Here is a 21,159-nt window from a genome sequence, read left to right as displayed (position 1 = left end):
TTTCTCTCTGATAAACATCTTATAATTTCAACATACGTGTGTTGGGGATTTCATACTATTAATAAACCTTTACACCATACTACTTAATGCATATCTTCTTATCTTTGTTAATTGTATAAAAGTGTTTATTTCATTTTATACTAGCCTATTATTGAATATGACTGTCTACTGTCAGTGCACAATCAGAATAGATTCTTCAGTTGATAACGACAATGATAGCCATCCCTTAATAGTGGCATTGGTTGGTATCTTAGTTAGTTAAGGTTTTTCTAAAGAATACCAAAGACTGGGTGGTTTATAAACAACAGAAATTTATTTCTCATAGTTCTAGAGGGTGGAAGTCTGAGATCAGAGTGTCAATATGGTCAGGTTTTGGTGAGAGCCCTCCTCCAGGTTGCAGATGGCCATTTTTCTCATTGTATCCTCACATGATAGAAAAGGTGAGAGCTCTCTGGGGTCTCTTTTATAAGGATGCCAATCACATTTATGAGGACTCTACCTTCATGACCTAATTACCTCCCAAACCCCTCATCTCCTTATATCATCATATTGGGGGGGATGATTTCAATATATGAATTTTGGAGGGACACAAACATTTAGTGCATAACAATTGGCTAGATGATGATGCTGGTAATGGGGAAGTAGTTATAAATTTTTATGGAGGAGAGAAGGTGGAATTTGGAAAAAAACCACATCTGATCCATATAAAGGAAGTTTACCTTAATCTCCCTCTGTGGTGACAAGTATTAACTGTATGACTGAATAATAATTAATTAGAAAAAACAATTTGCTAAAGCTAATTAATAGCTGGGACAGGCAAAATGAAGATGGAAAGTCTTGCAAAGCATGCAAGAAACTAATATATTTTTCTTTTATTTTCTAGATAGCCCTTTAATGACAAGGGAACAAAAACTCCTCCTTCCATTCTGGTTTAGCTTACACTTAAACTAATTATATTCAATCAGTAGAGCTGTATTTCTAAATTCAGGGAAGGTGCTGACCCATCATGTTACCTAACATTCATCTACAGCTTTCTTTTTCTCAGTGTGGTTTATAATCAATATGACCTACTGGAATCCATCTTCTGGGTTTTGCATTTAGCTCTGCCAAAATAAAAGAAGTCTCAAGTAAGAGTTGGGGTAAGAGGCTCACAGCTCTCTGTCAAGCACAAACCTTTGCTTCTGTAAGCCTCTTGATATTATCGTCACTGGTATCCTCTCATCACTGAATGAGTCTCTTGCAATGGTTCAGGAAAAGCAGAATCCATTTTGGAATGGCTGTGACATTTATGTGTTAAAGAAAAGATGCCCACCATGATAAACCAGAATGTTACTCTCTTATTTACCTATTCTTGTGAGTTTATTTTATAGATTTTTCATAGCTAGGGCAAAGATATAAGAATTCTGCTCTCTTATGTCAAGTGAAGACACATTTCACCACTCTTTTGTAAGTACTCACTGATAGTTTATAAAGCACTATAAAAATTAGTTAAGAGGATGGACTATAAATCAGTGAGTTCAAGCTTTAAAGCATGCCTTTCACTCTGACACACAGAAAAAAAAGAAATAATATTTTGAAACAAGGAAGAACCAGGCATAGTTATACTCAAAAACAAAATTAACATTGTGTGTAACAGAAGCAATAAGAAGGTCCTGAAGCCACAGACATCCTGGGCTGTAGGTCCTAAAATCAGTAAAAGCTTGAGGAGTAAAACTGAAAACCAAAAAGATCCTTCAGGAAGTAAGGGTTCCAGGGTTCCCAGCCAAAAGAGCTTTCCTGCATTTGAAAGGATGCCAAACAAAACTGTGATCTTCCCAAGGTAATAGTCTACACACAGACGTGTGCCAGTGGTGGTGGTGAAGTAAAAGCTGTCATACAGACAGGCCCTATGTAAGCCACTGTCAAGTGTAATGACTGAATCTGTGATTTTTCCAATATCCCCACAGGAAAAAAAAGGCTCAAAACCTGATTCTGGACTAGTGATATTTGTCCAGGTGAAGGCAAATATAAAATGTTAGACAGGGAGGTAAGACTACTGACAATTAGAAAAAATATACTTCACACCAGATTAATCTATCAATTCTAAATGCTAAGAAGCACATTTGGAAACAATCAGCTATTGAATTCATTCTTGAGCAATCAATAGAACTAATTGAAATTGATTAGAAAATGTTTCTGAGATCCTCAAAGATATGCAGAGTAGGATAATATATATAAAACAAGTATTATGAAACAAAAACAGATATTCATCAAGAATAGTGGTTATGAATAATCAATTATAAATCTTGGAATTGAAAAATATAGTCAAATTAAACTAAAAAATTAAATGAGATAAACTTTACATTTGCCAAAATCAAAGACAGAATTTGTAAACTGGAGCATAGGAGGCAGCACAGAGATAAAGAGATGAAAGATATGGATGAAAAATAAAAATAGACATGTAGAATTGTGGTGGAACGCGTGTGTGTGTGTGTGTGTGTGTGTGTGTGCTTCTCAAAGTAGGAGAAATAGAAGGATTGGAAAACAAGAAATATTTGAGGAGATAATGACAAAAACTTTCCAGTATTTAGAAGGGTCAAATCTTTTGATGCATTAAAGAGAAATCTAAGAAAATGAAGGATAAGAACACAGTCTTAAAAGCACCTTGTGAGAAAAACAAATTACCTAAAAAGGAGTAATAATTATACTAACAATGAAATTTTATCAGCAACTAACAATAATCAGGCTAGCAATGGAATTTTATTGGTGCCAGAGATCAATCTTCAAAGAAATAAAAACTTGTAAAATAGAATTTCATACTCAGCTAAACTATCATGCAAGAGTGAAGGTGAAATCAAGATATAGTCAAACATACATAAACAATGAGACCTCTAGCACAGAACCTAGAAGGATATAATTTAGCAAGAAGAAATATAAACCAAGTAGGAAGCACAGAGATACAAGGGGAAAAAAAGAATAAAGAAAAATCACCAAACTATTTCGGTAACTAGTGAGTAGAAAACTACCAACTGACTAAAACCAACAACTTTGTGGTAAAGATGAGAAGATCCAAAATTCTACACAATAATAAAAATATTACGGAAGTGGGGAAAGATCAAGAGATAATAAATGTGTGATGGGGTCCTCGTCTTATTCTTGAGGAGGACAAAGTTACTAAATTCTTTCATTAGTGTTAGAAAAAGATATGATTTATTTCTTAACAATGTGAGGAGAGCTACTTAAGTAAAATAAATAAGTTCTATAGCTTTCAAACGAATATAGGAAAAATGTATGAGAGGTAGTAGAGGTTGGAGGAGGGCTTGGAGAAAATTCATCAATCCAATACAAAGCAAAAAAAGAAATAAAGAAGGAAAAAACAGCATAGTATATAGGAAATGATAGGGTAGAAGTAAGTTCATATACATCAACAATCACAATAAATTTTTAAAAATCTTGGTATGGTAAGTTGAATAATGGGCCTTCAAAGATGTCCATGTCCTAACCTCTGATATCTATGAATATGTTGCCTCACATGACAAAAGGGACTTTTAGATGTGATTAACGATTTTGAAATATCCTCATATGAAATATTCTTATATGAAAGAGGCAAGAGGGTCAGAGTCAGAGAGAGATATAGGGATGGAAGCAGATGTCAGGGAGTAGAAAAGATGGTATGCTGGTGGCTTTGAAGATGGAGGAAGAGGCCACAAGCCAAGGAATGCAGGTGGTCTCCAGAAGCTATAAAAGGCAAGGAATCAGATTCTCCTCCAGAATCTTAAAAAAGTACACAGTCTTTTATCAAAACATTTAGACTAATGTCTTCCAGAACTATAATAAATATATTACAGCAATAATATGAAACCAAGATACTTGTCAATTAAAAGACTGAGTCTATCATCAGATTTTTTAAAATGTAGTCACATGCTATTTAAAAGAGATTTTGTTAACATACAAAACAAATTACACACACACACACACACACACACACACACACACAAATATGAAAATAAAGGAATAGAAAGATATACCAGGCAAATGCTAACTATCAGGTAAAACATAATTTAAGTCAGAAAGTATATACAGGAATTAAGATGGACAATATATTATAAAAAAAGGAATAATATGCCAAGGAGAAATAAAAGTCATGAATTTATATGCACCTACTAACATAGCCTTGAAATACATGGAGAAAAAATTGATGTAAGTACTAGGAGAAACGGAAAAGTGGAAGACTTTGATAAAATCTATAGGAAACTGTTATATCATACAGATAATTAGTAAGGCTGTAAAAGATTTAAACAATACACTCAATAAGCTTGATCTAATACAAACACACAGATAGATGATTAGTCTGTCACACTCAATCACTAGAGAGGCTATACTCTTTTTTAAGATCATATGAAATATTTATCAAAACCAACCATAGCACTGTATCCCAAAGCACAAATTCAAAGACTATGTGTCACACAAACCATGTGTTTCAATTTCATTACAGTTTAAAGTTATCTATTAAATTTCCATACAAAATGGAAATGTAAAAAATTAAAAATATACAACCATATATAACTCACATATTAAAAATAAAATCACAGTAAAGTTTACCAAATATTTATAAAAAAGTGTTGCAAATAAAGATGATTGCTATGGAGCTAAAGTGTTACATAAATATTTATAAACTTTAAATACATGATTAAACTAAGATTTAAAATATTGTTAAACATTCCAGTTTAAGGTACTTGAAGAAGAACAAAATAATTGTAAGGAATGTAGAAAAAAATGGTAAAACTAAGAGCAGAAATTAGTACATGGACATTTTTAAATCATAAAAACATTGGAATAATTTTATGCCAATACATTTGCAAATTTAGATAAAATGAAAAATTTCTAGAAAAATTAAAATCTAAATAACCATTATAGAAAATAAATCATTAGTTGAAATTTCTTTACTATTTCTTGCATGCTAGTTAAAATTTCTTTACTACTTCTTTATATAGATTATGTAAAGATCTTTTCAAAGATTCAAAAGAGGAAAAGCTAACTCATAGTGTAAGAATACAATATTCTTGATACCAAAACCAGAAAAACGCAATGTAAAAAAAAATTGTTAACAAAAAGATGCAAAAATCTAAATAATATGATAGCAATCTTATCAGTAGTGTACTCAAATAACATTATAACTGATTAGAGTCATCCCAAGAATGTAAAGGTGATTTACAACCAGAAAGTCTATTAACTTAATTCACTGTACTAACAGAAGAAGAAAATCATATCATTTGAATGGACACAGGAAACACATTAAGTTTTAGTACATGTTCATGATATGAGAAGAGGGATAGATGGGAACTTCCTGAATGTGACATAGGTATTTATCAAAAATCCGTGGAAGATATTAGCTTAAAGTGAAACATTTGAAGCTTATTCATTAAAGTCAGGGATAAGATAGAGATGCTCACTCTAACTTACTTTACTTTTCAATATTACGTTGAGGATCCTATCTAATGTGATAAGTAAAGAATAAGAAGCAAGGTGTAAGGACTGGACAGGAAGTCTGCACATGAGGGTTTACCAACAATTAGAACTAATTAACAGATGTGTAGCAAGATTGAAGACTGATATAGACGGATACACATAATTCAACAGAGTTCCTATACATGGTTAACATCTAATTAGAAGGTACCATTCACAGGAAGAAACTCAGAAGATATGACAAAGGATGAATAAGCCTTTACTAAAGGACATAAAAGGAACCCTAATAGATATCCAGACTAATTATAGCAGTATAGCTCTAGTGTTCATTTTATAGTCATGCAAATTTGGACAACTTATTCATCATCCCTGTGCCTCATACCCATGCAGTCAAGTCCTTGAGATTATATAAAATAATACACATGAAAAACTTAGAACAGTACTTGGTACATAATAATGTTAGCTATTACTGTTATCATTAAGCTCCACCATTTAAGACACCAGGGATATTGAATCGGGGGTAGATAAATGGAATACAACAAAAAGCTATTTAAAAGCTGAGAAAAAGCTCATTCTCTCTTCTCTTCACACACACATTATGGATATGGTATCTTTTTTTTAAGTTTATTTATTTATTTTGAGAGAGAGCCAGAGGGAGAGGGAGAGAGAGATCCCAAGTAGGCTCTGCACTGAAAGCACGGAACCCAATGTGGGGCTCAATCTCATGAACCACGAGATCATGACTTGAGCTGAACACAAGAGTTGGATGCTCAACCGACTGAGTCACCCAGGAGCCCCTGGGGTGTGATATCTTAATAATCATCTATCAAAAGGCCTTGGACAATTAGTCTGTCCATTAGAAATCTCTCTAGCACTAATTCCCTACTACATTAAGTTCCCCAAAGGAGGACGAAATTCTAGATCCATTATGACCTTCAGGTATTTCAGGATGGTGTAGTATATAAGGTATATCTATAGATTTTAACAAACCAGTTGTCACAAGTTAAAAATAAGATCCCCAGAGATACCTGGGTGGCTCAGTTGGTTGAGCAGCTGACTCTTGATTTCAAGTCATGATCCCAGGGTCGTGGGATTGAACCCTGTGTCGGGCTCTGTGCTGAGTGTGGAGCCTGCTTGAGATGCGCTCACTCTCTCTCTCTCTCTCTCTCTCTCTCTCTCTCTCCCTCTGCCCTTCTCCCCAGCTTGTGCATGCTCGCTCACTCTATCTCTCTCAAAACAAACAAACAAGCAAACAAACAAACAAATAAACAAACAAGCTCTCCAGAATGGCTACAATTCCACTATGTCCTAAAATGGACAGGGTCCAGCACCAACAGTCTCAATGGATATGAAATGCCTGCCAATCTCCTTCTGAGTTTGTCTATTTATTTTGCTAAACTAGGTCATAATTTTGTTTTTAAACTCTTCTAAGAGCTATGGTAGTGAAGAACTTCTACACACATTTACATATGTGAACTGAATATTTTGCCACTTAGATGGTTTTTATGCCAATTTATTTAACCTGTCTGTGCCTCCGTTTCTACCTCCTTAAAATGGGCACTATAACATATTTCTCTCAGAGAGTTATGATAAGTGAAATACTGAACATAAAGTGGCAAATAGAACAAAATAAACATTAGTTACAATTAATTCCATCATACCATCAATTCCATCATACCATCATCATCATATGCCCAAGCCTGCTGCTCGGTGCTAGGAATTCAAAGCGGAGACCCTTGTCATTTGCAGGAGACAAACAAGGAGCATACAAACAAGGAAATATAGAAAGGGCATCCCTACTTAAACAAGGGAATACCCCAATGGCTTAGGGTCTGAAGGAGATGTGAAAGCCCAAAGATTCCCGGGATGCTGTATCACCGTGAATGGCTCTGGCAAGTGACCAACAAAATAAATGTTTAAAAGGAACCATGCTTGACTCAGGCATCAGAATTCTTGTTTCCTGGATCCTAGAAACTCTAAAGGTCTAACTAAAATGGTCTCTCCCACAGATCACAGAGGCAGAGGGCCCCCGCGAAATGCTTTAGCACCCGCTGAATCCCAAGGTGTCACTAACATCTGTACGCAAGTTCTCAAGTTAACAGTTCCCCTAGGTTGAACGGGTTCCAAATGTTTCCAGATAAGTGCTGAGCAATGCGCTTTCTCTGTCTAGCAAGGGGCACCCATGCAAAGAAGGACTCTCTATCTTCTAGCCCAGGGCTGAGGTCCTATCATATTCTTGCCCTCTTTTGTGCTGTCACCCAAGGAGCGCTGTGTGTATGAGCCGAGCCCATACACTGTTGCCCAAACAGCCTTCCTCTGCTCTGCTCTCACATTCTGATGTTTTTTAACCCTCCAAACTGGAGGTGACTTACTCTGTTGTTTTGAGACCTTCAGCTTAAATCCAAATAAATCAGCCACGGGGAACCTTTAGGGGAGTCTGGTATTTCCGGCATTCCAAAGCAAAGGAGACTTACTGCTCCAGGTCACAGAACAGTCTGCTTTTACTGATCAACTTTTTTGTTTTGTTTTTTTATACTTTACTGAAACAGAAAAAATAAAATCTTCACTGTCTTCACTCCATATTATACTAAGAAATGTCAGGCTTTTTAATCATTTTTTTGGTACAGCATTTCTTTCTCTTTTTTTGTTAAATGTTTATTTATTTATTTATGTATTTTGAGAGAGAGAGAGAACAAGAGAGAGGGCAAGAGAGTGGGGAAGGGGCAGAGAGAGAGGGAGAAAGAATCTCAAGCAGGCTCCATTCTGTTAGCGCAGAGCCCGAAGCAGGGCTTGATCTCACAAAGTGTGAGATCACGAACTGAGCCGAAGTCAAGAAGTCAAGAGCCAGATGCTTGACCGACTGAGGTGCCCCCAGCATTTATTTCTGAGAAATTCAAGATCAATCTAAGTGTCGTTTATCTTCCCAACAGAACGGAAGGTGGGCTTCCAGCTTCCCATCCCCTGACCCTCCAGCTGATAACAAGCATGCTTCTTGCCCAGGGAGAAGCTAATCACAGGGGTTGCCGAGATGTGCAGACCACGCACAAGGCTGAGTGTGACAAAGGCTCAAGGCTGAGGTTAAGTGGGTGCAGCATGTGGTGAGAGCTGACATTCACCATTCACTGACAGCCAAAAGAGGAGAGATGATGACCCCTTCTGTCAGGGCATCCAGCGGGAAAAGAGAACTTTCGGACCTGAATTCATAGTAATAACAGAAGAAATGAAGAATGTGCCATTGCCCTGCTTTTTTCTGAGTGAGAAATTAAATGCAACAAATATGTGACCACCGCTAACCTGGGTACTGAGCTCTAGGCTTAGATGGAGAAAAAACAACTATTAATTGAAACTTTTCCTAATGCCTGGGAATTTCTGTGAGAATGAATTTGCAGTTTCAGTACTGTATATCAAGTTGAAATTTCTTCCCACTGTAGTTAACTTCCAAGTTAGTGTCATTCAATTCCTATAATATTAACACATATAGTGTTTATTGACTAGGATATCCCTCAAAACTCCAGCTGAAATATGAAAGGAGTTTAATCTTCACCCATGAGAATTACAGTTGAAGTACCTCTATGCTGCAAGGACAACCAACTCAATAAACACCAGTTTTCCAGAAAAGGATTGCAGGAAAAACAACATTCTACAGCAGACCACTAATATCACACGTTTGGCTCCTTGGAACTGGAGCTTGCTGTTTTAAGATGATATTAAAGAATCAAAAGATGGAATCATGAAGCCTTCGTGGAAAAGAAAGAGTCTCATTTTAACAACCAGCTGGGTCATTCAATATGTAAAGTATATTAGTAAAAAACAACAGAACCTTGATGTGCTTTTTTGGTTCTTAAAATGTATCTAAGGGTAACATAAAAAGTGAAATCTGGAGTTATCTGAAAATGAGCAGGTCGGTGGTTGCTCCACTGGTACCTAAGCATTCTTGTCGTCTCTGTCCTTTTTCAGCTTCTGTAATCTGCCAGCACCCTCCTGAGCCACCTCTCATTGTCCTTGACAACTCGGCTGCCTCTCTGTCTCTCCGCTGTGAACCCTGCATGTACACAACTACACAGAGAGCAGCACTTTCTGGGCAACACCCCATGTTTTCCAGCAAGCACATCAACTAACTCACTGGATAAAAGCTAGCAAAGAGGTCTTTTCTGTAGGTTTTTAAAGTATCGTTAAACATTATTCTCCACACAAGATCCATAAGGCACTGGGACAAGTGTGGAGTTGTGTCCGAACCTCAGGCTAAAAAGAGCAGTGACTGCACAGGAAATGGCTGCCTTTATGAGGAGTAATGACAAATGATAATAAAAAGGAATAATGATCATGATAAATGAATGCTAATTGGGACCAATGACTCTGAGGAGCTGCCACATGTCAGCAGAAAACTGTGATCCTGTTCCTTCTAATAGTGACTTTGAGAAAATTAATCATTGATTTTTCAGAACTATGTGACACATGCTGAAACCAAGTGTTAGTGTTCATTCAAATGTCAATAATTTGGGGGTAGGAGAAGGGATGTGCTATTTAAAAATTTATATTTAAATCAAAAAATCTTCTAAAACCAAACATATTTTCAATTGCTGACTAGAAATCCCTACATTCTGCAAAAATTGGTATTATCTCTGTTAAAAATGAGCTTATAGGAGACTAGCAGATCTAAATATCATTATAAAATGCAGAGACACAAGACAGACTCATTTCTAGGACTATTATATATCTATTTTTGCATTTATCTTTGTTTTGCTGTTTTCTTTAATTTCTACTTTCGGCGAATATTGCTGTATTTCAAACATCCTTATAAGCTATGTCAAAATACTGCTTTTTAAAAGGAAGAGAGAATAAGCATACTAACATATTTGTGGCCAAAAGTGTTCAAATTCAAGATAAAAAGGCATTTTCAGTTACAGAGACATTTAAAAGGTGTTTTCTGGAGGTGAAAGGCTAGGCTTAGGTACAGTTCAGTGAGAAGATCTTTGAAGCATCTTCCCAAAACTAGAGTAGATATATTGATTACCAAACTATATACATATTGTGTTTCTTAGTCAACAAAAGGATTATAATAAAGAGCAATTGGGGATGAAAATGACATAATTTAATGCAATTGAACCATATACATCTCTACTCCTGCTGATCCATTTCTTTCAAAGTCATTTTGCAAAAATAGGACCACTGCCTATAAGATAGAGGCAAAGCTGTAATTTCATCATATGATGGCCCAGCCATCTACTTACTCACCATGCGTGCCTGAAATAACGCGGGGATGAAGGACTGGTTAGATAGGTTGAGAATCCTTGAGGAGTCTTTCAGGACGTAGATATTGCCAAAATCAACTTGAGTGGGATGTACATAGATAACTGGGCCTTCTCCGATGCTCTTTAAGTGACATACCTGTGTTCCACACAAGAGAAAGAACATGAGGACAGCTGAAAACAGCTGGCCTTCAAAGATCACTTGAAACAGAAGATTCTGGCCATCTCTTTTATAAAGAGCAGGGGTGCAAAAGGGTGCTTATGAGATCTGTCGTTCTTTATCCCTGCAGTCTGTGGTCAGAGTGACCCAGAGATGGCCATGCTGGTCAGACCCGTGAATCCAGCCTGGAATTCCTCCCCAAGAAGGATGATTGGCTTCCCTGGTCAGCCCAAGTTGTGCATTGTAGGGAAATGAGAATAATGGTCCTCTACATGCCAGCCAGCACTCCAGCCTCGAGAACACTCAGAGTGGGCTTAAGGACTGACACTTCAGAGTCAGAAGTGGCTGGATGGAGCCCCCATTCTATTGCTTACTAGTGGCACAACAGGACTGCCCATTGCACACAGCAGTGGAGGTTGGGGACTTGCTCTATTCCCCCCAGTCCTGTGCCTTCATCCAGGCATTGTGTCTGCCTGAGGAAGGGGGACTTTTTTCTTTCATGAAGTGCTACCTGCTCAGCAAGCAACCTTTTCATGGGCTGCATCTGTGCAGGGAAGGTGGCTGGACCGGTGGCACCTTTTGGGTTGGGCTGACTCTGTGATGTTGCTTTCTAAGTCAGGTGGCTTATCTATGGCATCTTACGTGTTAGAGATAAAAGCAGAATATATTCTCCTCTCTAAGCATTCAGAATGTCTAAGGATTCATTGCCTGTTGGGGAACCTCCTTCAAGATTCAAGATTCACCCTTTGATTCAGCCCAGGCAGCAGACAGCTTTCCGTGTCTCCTTCTTCCCACACTTGGAGAGAGGTCAGTTCTCAAAGCTTCAGTAGGTTAATTTGAGCTATGAGTCCAGTCAATATACAGGAAAGATCCAGTGAGCAGTGACTGAAACCACTCTCAGAGTCCACATGCAGCAAGCGAGTGATACTCAGCTTTGTACCAGGAACAACTGAGGAGGATGTTAAACACACAGATCTGCTCTCCCCTCAGAGATTCTGATTTAATAGGACTGGAAAGGGGCCAGGCATGTCTGTGTGTGTGAGGAACTCCTGATAGGAGTTTAAGAACAACTGCTATTGACAAGAAAATTCCATAAACATATATATATATATGTATATGTAATACCATATATATGTGTGTGTGTGCATGTGTGTGTATATATATACACACACACAAGGTATTATTCAGCCATAAAAAAGAATGAAATCTTACCATATGTGACAACATGGATGGATCTATTGCTGTAGACAAGAAATTTCCATATATATATATATATATATATATATATATATATATATATATATATATAACACCATAAATGGAATACCATACATAGCCATAAAAAGGAATGCAATCTTGCCATTTGTGACAACATGGATGGATCTAGAGAGTATAATACTAAACAAAATAAGTCAGTCAGTCAAAGACAAATACTATACAATTTCATTCATATGTGGATTTAAGAAATAAAAAAAAACAAAGGGAAAAAAAAGAGACAAACCAAAAAACAGACTCTTAACTATGGAGAAAAAACAGACGGTTACCAGAGGAGAGGTGGGGGGTGAGGGGAGAAATGGTGAAATAGGTGAAGGGATTAAGAGTGCACTTATGATGAGCATGGAGTAATATATAGATTTGTTGCATCGCTGTATTGTACACCTGAAACTCATATGACACTATATGTTGACTATATCATCATCAAGACAGCATGGTATTGGCATAAAAACAGACACATAGACCAATGGAATAGAATAGAAACCCCAGAACTAGACCCACAAACGTATGGCCAACTCATCTTTGACAAAGCAGGAAAGAACATCCAATGGAAAAAAGACAGTCTCTTTAACAAATGGTGCTGGGAGAACTGGACAGCAACATGCAGAAGGTTGAAACTAGACCACTTTCTCACACCATTCACAAAAATAAACTCAAAATGGATAAAGGACCTGAATGTGAGACAGGAAACCATCAAAACCTTAGAGGAGAAAGCAGGAAAAGACCTCTCTGACCTCAGCCGTAGCAATCTCTTACTCGGCACATCCCCAAAGGCAAGGGAATTAAAAGCAAAAGTGAATTACTGGGACCTTATGAAGATAAAAAGCTTCTGCACAGCAAAGGAAACAACCAACAAAACTAAAAGGCAACCAACGGAATGGGAAAAGATATTTGCAAATGACACATCGGACAAAGGGCTAGTATCCAAAATCTATAAAGAGCTCATCAAACTCCACACCCGAAAAACAAATAACCCAGTGAAGAAATGGGCAGAAAACATGAATAGACACTTCTCTAAAGAAGACATCCGGATGGCCAACAGGCACATGAAAAGATGTTCAACGTCGCTCCTCATCAGGGAAATACAAATCAAAACCACACTCAGATACCACCTCACGCCAGTCAGAGTGGCCAAAATGAAGAAATCAGGAGACTATAGATGCTGGAGAGGATGTGGAGAAACAGGAACCCTCTTGCACTGTTGGTGGGAATGCAAATTGGTGCAGCCGCTCTGGAAAGCAGTGTGGAGGTTCCTCAGAAAATTAAAAATAGACCTACCCTATGACCCAGCAATAGCACTGCTAGGAATTTATCCAAGGGATACAGGAGTACTGATGCATAGGGGCACCTGTACCCCAATGTTTATAGCGGTACTCTCAACAATAGCCAAATTATGGAAAAGAGCCTAAATGTCCATCAACTGATGAATGGATAAAGAAATTGTGGTTTATATACACAATGGAATACTACGTGGCAATGAGAAAAAATGAAATATGGCCTTTTGTAGCAACATGGATGGAACTGGAGAGTGTGATGCTAAGTGAAATAAGCCATACAGAGAAAGACAGATACCATATGGTTTCACTCTTATGTGGATCCTGAGAAACATAACAGAAACCCATGGGGGAGGGGAAGGTAAAAAAAAAAAAAAAAAAAAAAAGAGGTTAGAGTGGGAGAGAGCCAAAGCATTAGAGACTGTTAAAAACTGAGAACAAACTGAGGGTTGATGGGGGGTGGGAGGGAGGGCAGGGTGGGTGATGGGTATTGAGGAGGGCACCTTTTGGGATGAGCACTGGGTGTTGTATGGAAACCAATTTGACAGTAAATTTCATATATTAAAAAATAAAAAAATAAATAAATAAATAAATAAAATTTTTTAATGAAAAAAATGTTAAATAAAATAAAACTTTTTTAAATAAAAAAAATTATTTAATTGAACACAAAAAGTAAATTGTAGAAAAATTAAAAATTAAAAAATAAATAAAATAGAATGAATAAGGAATTAAAAAGAACAAATGCTATAAAACAGCACTACTTCTCAATGGATCTGAAGATAAGTTCCCGAAGTAACACAACACTAGTGCTTTGCCACTGCAGAGTGAAAATGTACAATTCTAGAATTGCGAGAAAGCAGAGGATATGCAGATATGGAATATGCAAGATATACAGCAACTTTAAACGTAAGTCTGAAAACTGGCTCTCACCATAGGGGGGTCCGGGCTCCCAAAGGTTGAGATGTAAACTATGGACCTATATTCCCCAGTGACCTGGGTCTCCAGGGCCAGAGGTATGTGAATGGTGCTGTGGGGGGGGATGACTCCACAGGGGGTAGGACTGGAGAGTAACACAGCCGGCATGTCTTCATGTACCTGGTGGGAGAGACAAGCTGGAAGGATAAGCAAGCCCCTGGCAGGGCACAAAATAAATAGCATATTAGATTATTTTGAAACAGGTGAGGCCCCAAGTCCATGCAGGTTCTTTAGGAGGATGTCATCATTCAGGCAAGTAAATGGGGATCAGCACCTCAATTCTGCTAAAGGGAAGCAGGGTGTGCAGAAGGCCCCAATCCAAAGTGCACAACCCAGCAAGATGCAGAAATTATCCACAGTGTGAATTAGTTCATGGGAACAGCTTCCCATGGCCAAATTCCTTCACCTGGCCTTCCACGTCCTCCACCACCTGGTCCCTTTACGCTTTGTCAACAGGGACCACTGGATTTTCCTGAACACATGATACTGCTTCCTACTTCCAACACTCTGGAATGCCCTCTCCCTTCAATGGACCTGCACATTTATCCTGAATACCCACAGGTATCCTTCGTGCTCTAGTGTAAGGGTGTTTCCTCTGTCCCTAGGGGGCATCCTACAGTCCTTCTCCGTAGCATGTACTATCTGTGTCCATCTGTTCCATGGGCTGTCAACTTCCTAGGGCATGACCTGGGCCTCTGCTGGCGCGATTGCTGGCCCAACACATATGCTCACTACATGTTTTTTAAATGGCAAAATAGGTAGGTGAATGAATGAATGTTACCCAGTGTTTACCAATGTATGTCCTTTAGAACCTTGCTCCGCAGCATATTACTAGCTTTTCTTTAATGTTTTTATTTTATTTTATTATTTTATTTTTGAGACAGAGAGAGACAGAGCATGAGCAGGGGAGGGGCAGAGAGAGAGGGAGGCACAGAATCCGAAGCAGGCTCCAGGCTCTGAGCTGTCAGCACAGAGCCTGATGTGGGGCTCAAACTCACGGATTGTGAGATGGTGACGTGAACTGAAGTCAGACTAAGCTTAACCCACTGAGCCACCCAGGCGCCCCTATATTACTCGCTTTTATGGAACAACAGCAACAAATAAAACTTTAGCTAGATGGGGGTGCTTGGGTGACTCAGTTGGTTGAGCATCTGACTCTTGATTTCAGCTCCAGTCACAATCTCATGGTCTGTGAGATTGAGCCCCATGTCAGTCTCTATGTTAGCAGCCAGAAGCCTGCTTGGGATTCTTCCTCTCTGTCCCTCCCCCGCTCACGTGTGTGGCTCTCTCTCTCTCAAAAATAAATAAATAAACATTAAAAAAAATCTTAAAAAAAATCTCATGACCAAATAAGTTTGGGTAATTCTGGGAAACCTTAGCTGTTGGAGAAAGACAGAACATACAGATTTCACCTGTCCAGGGACCCCCATGGTCTTCGTACACCTGGGCTGGCCTAACATGGCCTAATCTAACGCATCTTGCCTATGTAGCACTGCTCTGCCCAGCCTTACTGGAACCTGAAGCAAAAGGGAAAATCAGCTGATTCTGCCTTTATCTATTATCTTGATTTTTTTATGAACTATTAATTTTGATTTCTTAAAATGTGACATGAAAATATGATTTATCTTGATCCCTGAGTTTTTTGGCTCCCCCCACCAACCAAATTCTGTGCTCATGGCAAGTGCCTCACCCGTTTCCAAGCCCGCCTGTGCAGAAAAAGCTTCCTCATTACCCCAGATGTAAGTAAACTGTGCTCTAAGATCTTGAGATGATCATACAATACTCAAGGCTAGCCTGTTCCATTGTTGATCGTCTAAAAGTTAGAAATGTTGTCTCCCATCAACCCAACCCTTGGTTTCTGGTTTTGTCTCAGAGAAGCCCATACAATAGTTCTAATTTCCTCTTCTATATAATAGCTCTTTGAAGGGAAGGGTGGCTATTTCATCCTAGTTAAGGCTTTCCTGTTCCCAATTAAACACTGTGCTCCTCATATAACTTGGATTTCCAGATGATGTTGATTGCCATTCTGGTTACTTCACATGTGATTTTTTTTCTCATGTTTCCACTAAAAAAATACAGTGTCAATATCTGAAGACAAAACCTGGCACTGCCTTGAGCAGTAGCTATCTCCTTCCTTTAGCTGATCACAGTGTTTCTCTTATACAGCCTAACCTGCCTTGGTTCTGAGGCCTCCATACTGGTCTTTGAACACATTTTGAAACTGTAGTCAAATAAAACCCCCATCTGACTTGTTTTTGGGATTTTTTTTTTTTTTTTGGCATGAATTTTTATTAGAGTACTGTCCTTACAGAACAATAGAGTTTTAAACCCAAATGCATTCTTGGTAAATTGCATCCTATTAGTGACCTTCCATTACTTTAGTCTATGCAGATCTTTTTGACTCTTGAACCCATATGTGCTTCATTGCTCAGTGCCCCACCTAGCTGGGTGTAGTGGCATGTGGACAGATCCATTCATAAAACATTTGAAGGCAACTTCATTTTTTCTTTTTGTAGTGTCTCTAGCCTTCTAGTTCAACAAGTCCATTTATAAATACTGTATTACTGTATTTTAGCGATGCTGTTAAAGTCACAGCCATAGCCATAAATGAAAACTCTTAGCTCTGCCTCATTTCCCACGACTGATTAATTCATAGGCAATTATTTGTAGGTGAAACTTCTGCATGTTGGCTTAATTGACCCTTGCCTTTCTTTATCAAAGGCAATTTCCCTGGGAAATTAAGAACTGTTTACACCTGCAGCTGCTCGATCATGCAGGTGGCAACCCAGCTGTGGCTTTATGACCCCATGCCCGTTTTATCCCAGGGTTCAAAATCAGAATTACAGAAGGTCATGTGTTCAGGAATATGGCTCTTTAGAAGGATTTCTCTTTCTCATTGAGGGAATCCAACTGAAGAAAAATCAACACTGAAAAAGGATAAAGTAAGTCACCTGAGGTAGAACCTCATAGCATCCTGGGAGGTCATCGTGATTGACAAGCTGGACCGTTTTCTCATAGGGGTACTTCAGGAAGCAGTGCCCAAAGTCCACCTCTGTGTTCACCATGTGGAGGGTAGGTACGATACACCTGCTCAAAGGAAAGACCCATTAAAGAATTCAAAAGGATAGAGAGCTTGTTTACAGATGGAGAATGCAGAGTCCCAAGTTAAACACATTTGTCACTGTCACATGGTTTTTCTCTAATAACTACATTAATCATTTTTAAATCTTCTCTCCTGTCATTCCTATCCCTTAGCCCCCAGTCACCACTGTTTAATCAAAAAAGGGCTAGAAGCAAGACTCCTTAAACAGCGGTCTTCCATGAGTAATGACTAACATTTCCATTGTTTTTCATATTTGGCTTTCTTTTACCAAGGGGCTCCCACAGTGTAAGTTCCTTAGGGTAGTGGAACTGTTTCCAAGGCAAATAGGGCCAATGCTACCAGCATGGGGTCCTAACTAGCTGTGACACTCTGGACCAGTCAGAGTCCCCCGAGGACGAGCTACAGTTTGCACCATCTAAATTATGGTAATAATTCTAATTCCTAGGCAGAACAGCTGTCTTGGATCAGGCTTGGGCAGCTGCTCAACCCAGAAATGGCACCGTGACAGTGGTGCTCAACGTGAAGGTGGGTGTGGTAGGGGAGGGGAGGCAGAGTGGGGTGCAGGGGAGGAGGAGTTGAAGCCCTGTGTGTGCAGTTGGTCTATCATGAGGTTATCTGTGTTTCATTTTGTGTCTACAACTCAAAGTCTTCCCTGCCTCGCTGCACCGTCACAATATAGTGTCGTGGTGAGGAGCAGTGGTGTCTGAATCAGAGCCAGGCTCAAAGAGTGACCTTAACAAATACAACCTTGAGCAAGTTGCTTTCCCTACCGGAGTTGCATTTTGCTCCTAGGTAAAATGAAGGCAATTCTAGGGATTGACATTAGCATAATTAACTCAGAGTGTTGTGGGAAATACAGGAGCTAACGTGAGAGAAGAGCACAGCACAGTGCCTAATGCACTGAGCGAGAGCTCAGTCAGAGATGATTAACCTGTGGTAGAGGGCACCGCGAGCTGTCACGGCTGGCTCTCTGCAAGTTCTGAAAGCAATTCTTTTGTTGAGGGTCTTCAAGCAGTTCCTACCGATTACACCAAAAATAATGACATGAAAGTGAGTCTTGTTAACCCAAAATTTGAGGTTTAGCACGGGATGAGTGTTCATTTTTAGCTAGAATGGAAGCTGTCAGTTGACCCGATGACTTGCATAAAGCTAACCCTTCACTACCTGAAACACTGTGGCTGATAGGACTTAGAGTATTTCACTTGGGTCACAGAGTACACATGGTAGGAAACTCATAGCCTCTTAGGACTCTGTTGTTGTTGTTGTTGTTTTCTTTAACTCAGGGTTTCCCATTGACAGCTTCAGGGAAAGGGGGCTGAAAAGGGGAAAGTATCAGAATCAACCCACCCAGAAAAGAAATGCAAGCCTAGACAAAAAAGCTAAACCTGGGTATAGAAAGGACCAGATGAAAGAGCTTTTTCTGTTTTTAAACACGCAAAACAATTAGTTAGGTCTTTGGAAGGACTAAGTAGACCATGGCAAGGCCTTGACCTTCAAGTTCTTTCTGATACATCTGAAATTCATGAGACCTAAACTCTAGGGATGGATATGTTATCAGGCTTTTATTAAGTAATTTTCTCAATTTCATTTAGATGGCATTTTCATACAAACCCTCTAAAGCCCCAGACCTGAATACCTGTTTGCTTTGGCAAGAGTGTGGTCCACGATTTTATTTATTTAATCAGGATCACTGTCATCATTAGCATCACACTCCACTCTTAGGAAGACCCCAACTTGGTCAAGGAGACACAATCAACAAATGGCAGAGCCAGGATCTTAACCTGACTTGAGAGTCCACTGCTGCCTCTATTAAAATGGAGAGAAGGTGGGTACAGTTCTGAGGAGTTTATGTTGTTAGCCTCATTCGGGAGGCCTGCTTGCAGCCTGCATTGAAGTCATAGTAAGTGTCCTAGTGCAGAACTGTCTTGCTAAATGGACCTTCCACTGCAGGCCTGTGAGCACCACTCTTTCTGGGCATAACCCTGGAGTACTATATTTAAAGATAAAAATTACAAAAACAGCAACTTATGGGGTGCCTGGGTGGCTCAGTCCTTCAAGTGTCCAACTTCGGCTCAGGTCATGATCTCAGGTCAAGCCCCACGTCTGGCTCTGTGCTGACAGCTCAGAGCCTGGAGCCTGCTTCGGATTCTGTCTCCCTCTCTCTCTCTGCTCCTCCCCTGCTCACGCTATGCCTCTCTCTCTCAAAAATAAAAGAAACACTAAAAAAAATGTAAAGAAAAACAGCAACTGTTCACCTCTTCCTGGTAGAACCCTTTCAGTTACATACACGGAAAGTCAGACCATTAGGGAGCACTATTATTCCTAACGCTGCAAAACGCGTGCGCACGCACACACACACACACACACACACACACACACACACACACACACCCCTTTTCTTATCTGCACCAGAGGTGTGTGCTTGCTGTTTTAAAGCTTTATCATTTGAATATCAGATTCCATCAGATTTGCTTTCCCAGGAAAGCAGAACAAATGCAGTGAGAACTGATTGCAGGCATGCTGCCTCCGTGAGAGGCAGCCATTGCTGGCTGGCGGCTCAGGGGAGACGCAGGAGGAGAGAAAGCAGGTGAGTGTGATACCTGGCTGTGATTAGGAGCGCCAGCACTTCTTCCCCGATGCCCTCCACGTCCACCACCAGGGCCAGCTCATATTTCTGCACGGTGTTGGAGCATAAGGTCACCTGGAAAGATAAAGGTGAAAAGCCGCTCTTCCACAAGGCCGGCCCTCCCTCTGTGCAGTGGAGAAAGGAGCCAGCGGAGGACAGCACTGATGAGGACGGCTTCTGAGTACTTTTCATGGGGTGTTTGGCGTTTTACATTTTCAGTTGAACAAGTTACATTTTGGGGTCAGGGCATGCTGAGTTTTTTCAAAGGCGAGGTTAGAAACCAAATGGCTTTTAGTACAATAGGTTTGCTCATTTCTGAGAAGACTGTATCAAAGAAGTCATATACCTGCATAAGGGGAAAAAAATGACCCTGAAAGATAAGCCGTAACAAGCAAACTTTCATTACTCAATTTAAATTGTTCTCTATGCCTCCTGGCTATAGAAATTACAAAAATTCAACACACCAATAAAACACTACAGCTAAGTTTCTCTTACAGCAAAATAAATGAACATGAAACCATGTCAGTTCCAGAAAAGGGCCTAAGAAATCAACTAGACTTTTTTTTTTTAATCAAAATCTTGTCTCCCCACTGTCCACCATATTCATTATTAGAACAGAAAATGGGAAGCTCCAAAGAAAGGTCTATTCAAGGACAGTATGTGCCCAGTATATTCTATCCTCTGATTTTTATTTATTATTGTGAAATATTACATTTAGCTGTTGAGGTCCTGTCACCGTTTTTAATTGCTTAAAAATGATTTGTAGTGGAAGAGATACTTGTAAGTCTAGAGAACAGCTTCTAGCATAGGTTAAAGCTTTTCAGTACATAAATTATGTATGAAGGACTAATTAAAGAATTTTTTTTTTGGTTGCAAAGGGAATCACTGGATGCAAATTTGAGTCCACACAGACATGGTTGATGTAGTTCAGGAGTGAACATTGAAGCTTGGGGAAAGCTTTTCCAAATCTGAAGGGAAAATAAAGTGAAGGTGGAGCCACTGATTTGGAAAGAAAATTTGTCAGATGTGGAGAGAAGCAGTTGGCCCAGCAT

The 21,159-nt window shown here is 39.2% G+C and overlaps 1 protein-coding gene across 12 annotated transcripts in view; it reads right to left on the bottom strand.

Annotated features, from left to right (window-relative positions):
• The window catches only part of HYDIN (HYDIN axonemal central pair apparatus protein), a 433,704-nt gene that overhangs the window by 191,134 nt on the left and 221,411 nt on the right, over nucleotides 1-21,159 (bottom strand). For all 12 annotated transcript variants that reach the window (XR_008423557.1, XR_008423558.1, XR_008423559.1 and 9 more), the window contains 4 exons: nucleotides 20,082-20,182; nucleotides 17,330-17,465; nucleotides 14,334-14,498; nucleotides 10,681-10,833 (listed from right to left, as the gene is read on the bottom strand). Coding sequence is in view for 9 of the 12 variants with exons in the window: in XM_053906649.1 (XP_053762624.1) it covers nucleotides 10,681-10,833; nucleotides 14,334-14,498; nucleotides 17,330-17,465; nucleotides 20,082-20,182 (555 nt within the window). In the remaining 3 variants the exon portion in view is untranslated. The remainder of the gene's footprint in view (nucleotides 1-10,680; nucleotides 10,834-14,333; nucleotides 14,499-17,329; nucleotides 17,466-20,081; nucleotides 20,183-21,159) is intronic.

This window comes from Panthera pardus, unplaced genomic scaffold (assembly GCF_024362965.1).
Source record: "Panthera pardus isolate Hobbes unplaced genomic scaffold, ASM2436296v1 HiC_scaffold_19, whole genome shotgun sequence".
In the NCBI taxonomy this organism is placed as follows: Eukaryota; Metazoa; Chordata; class Mammalia; order Carnivora; family Felidae; genus Panthera; species Panthera pardus.
The sequence above is the reverse complement of the archived record's forward strand: the minus strand, read 5'-3'. Positions and strand labels throughout refer to the sequence as shown.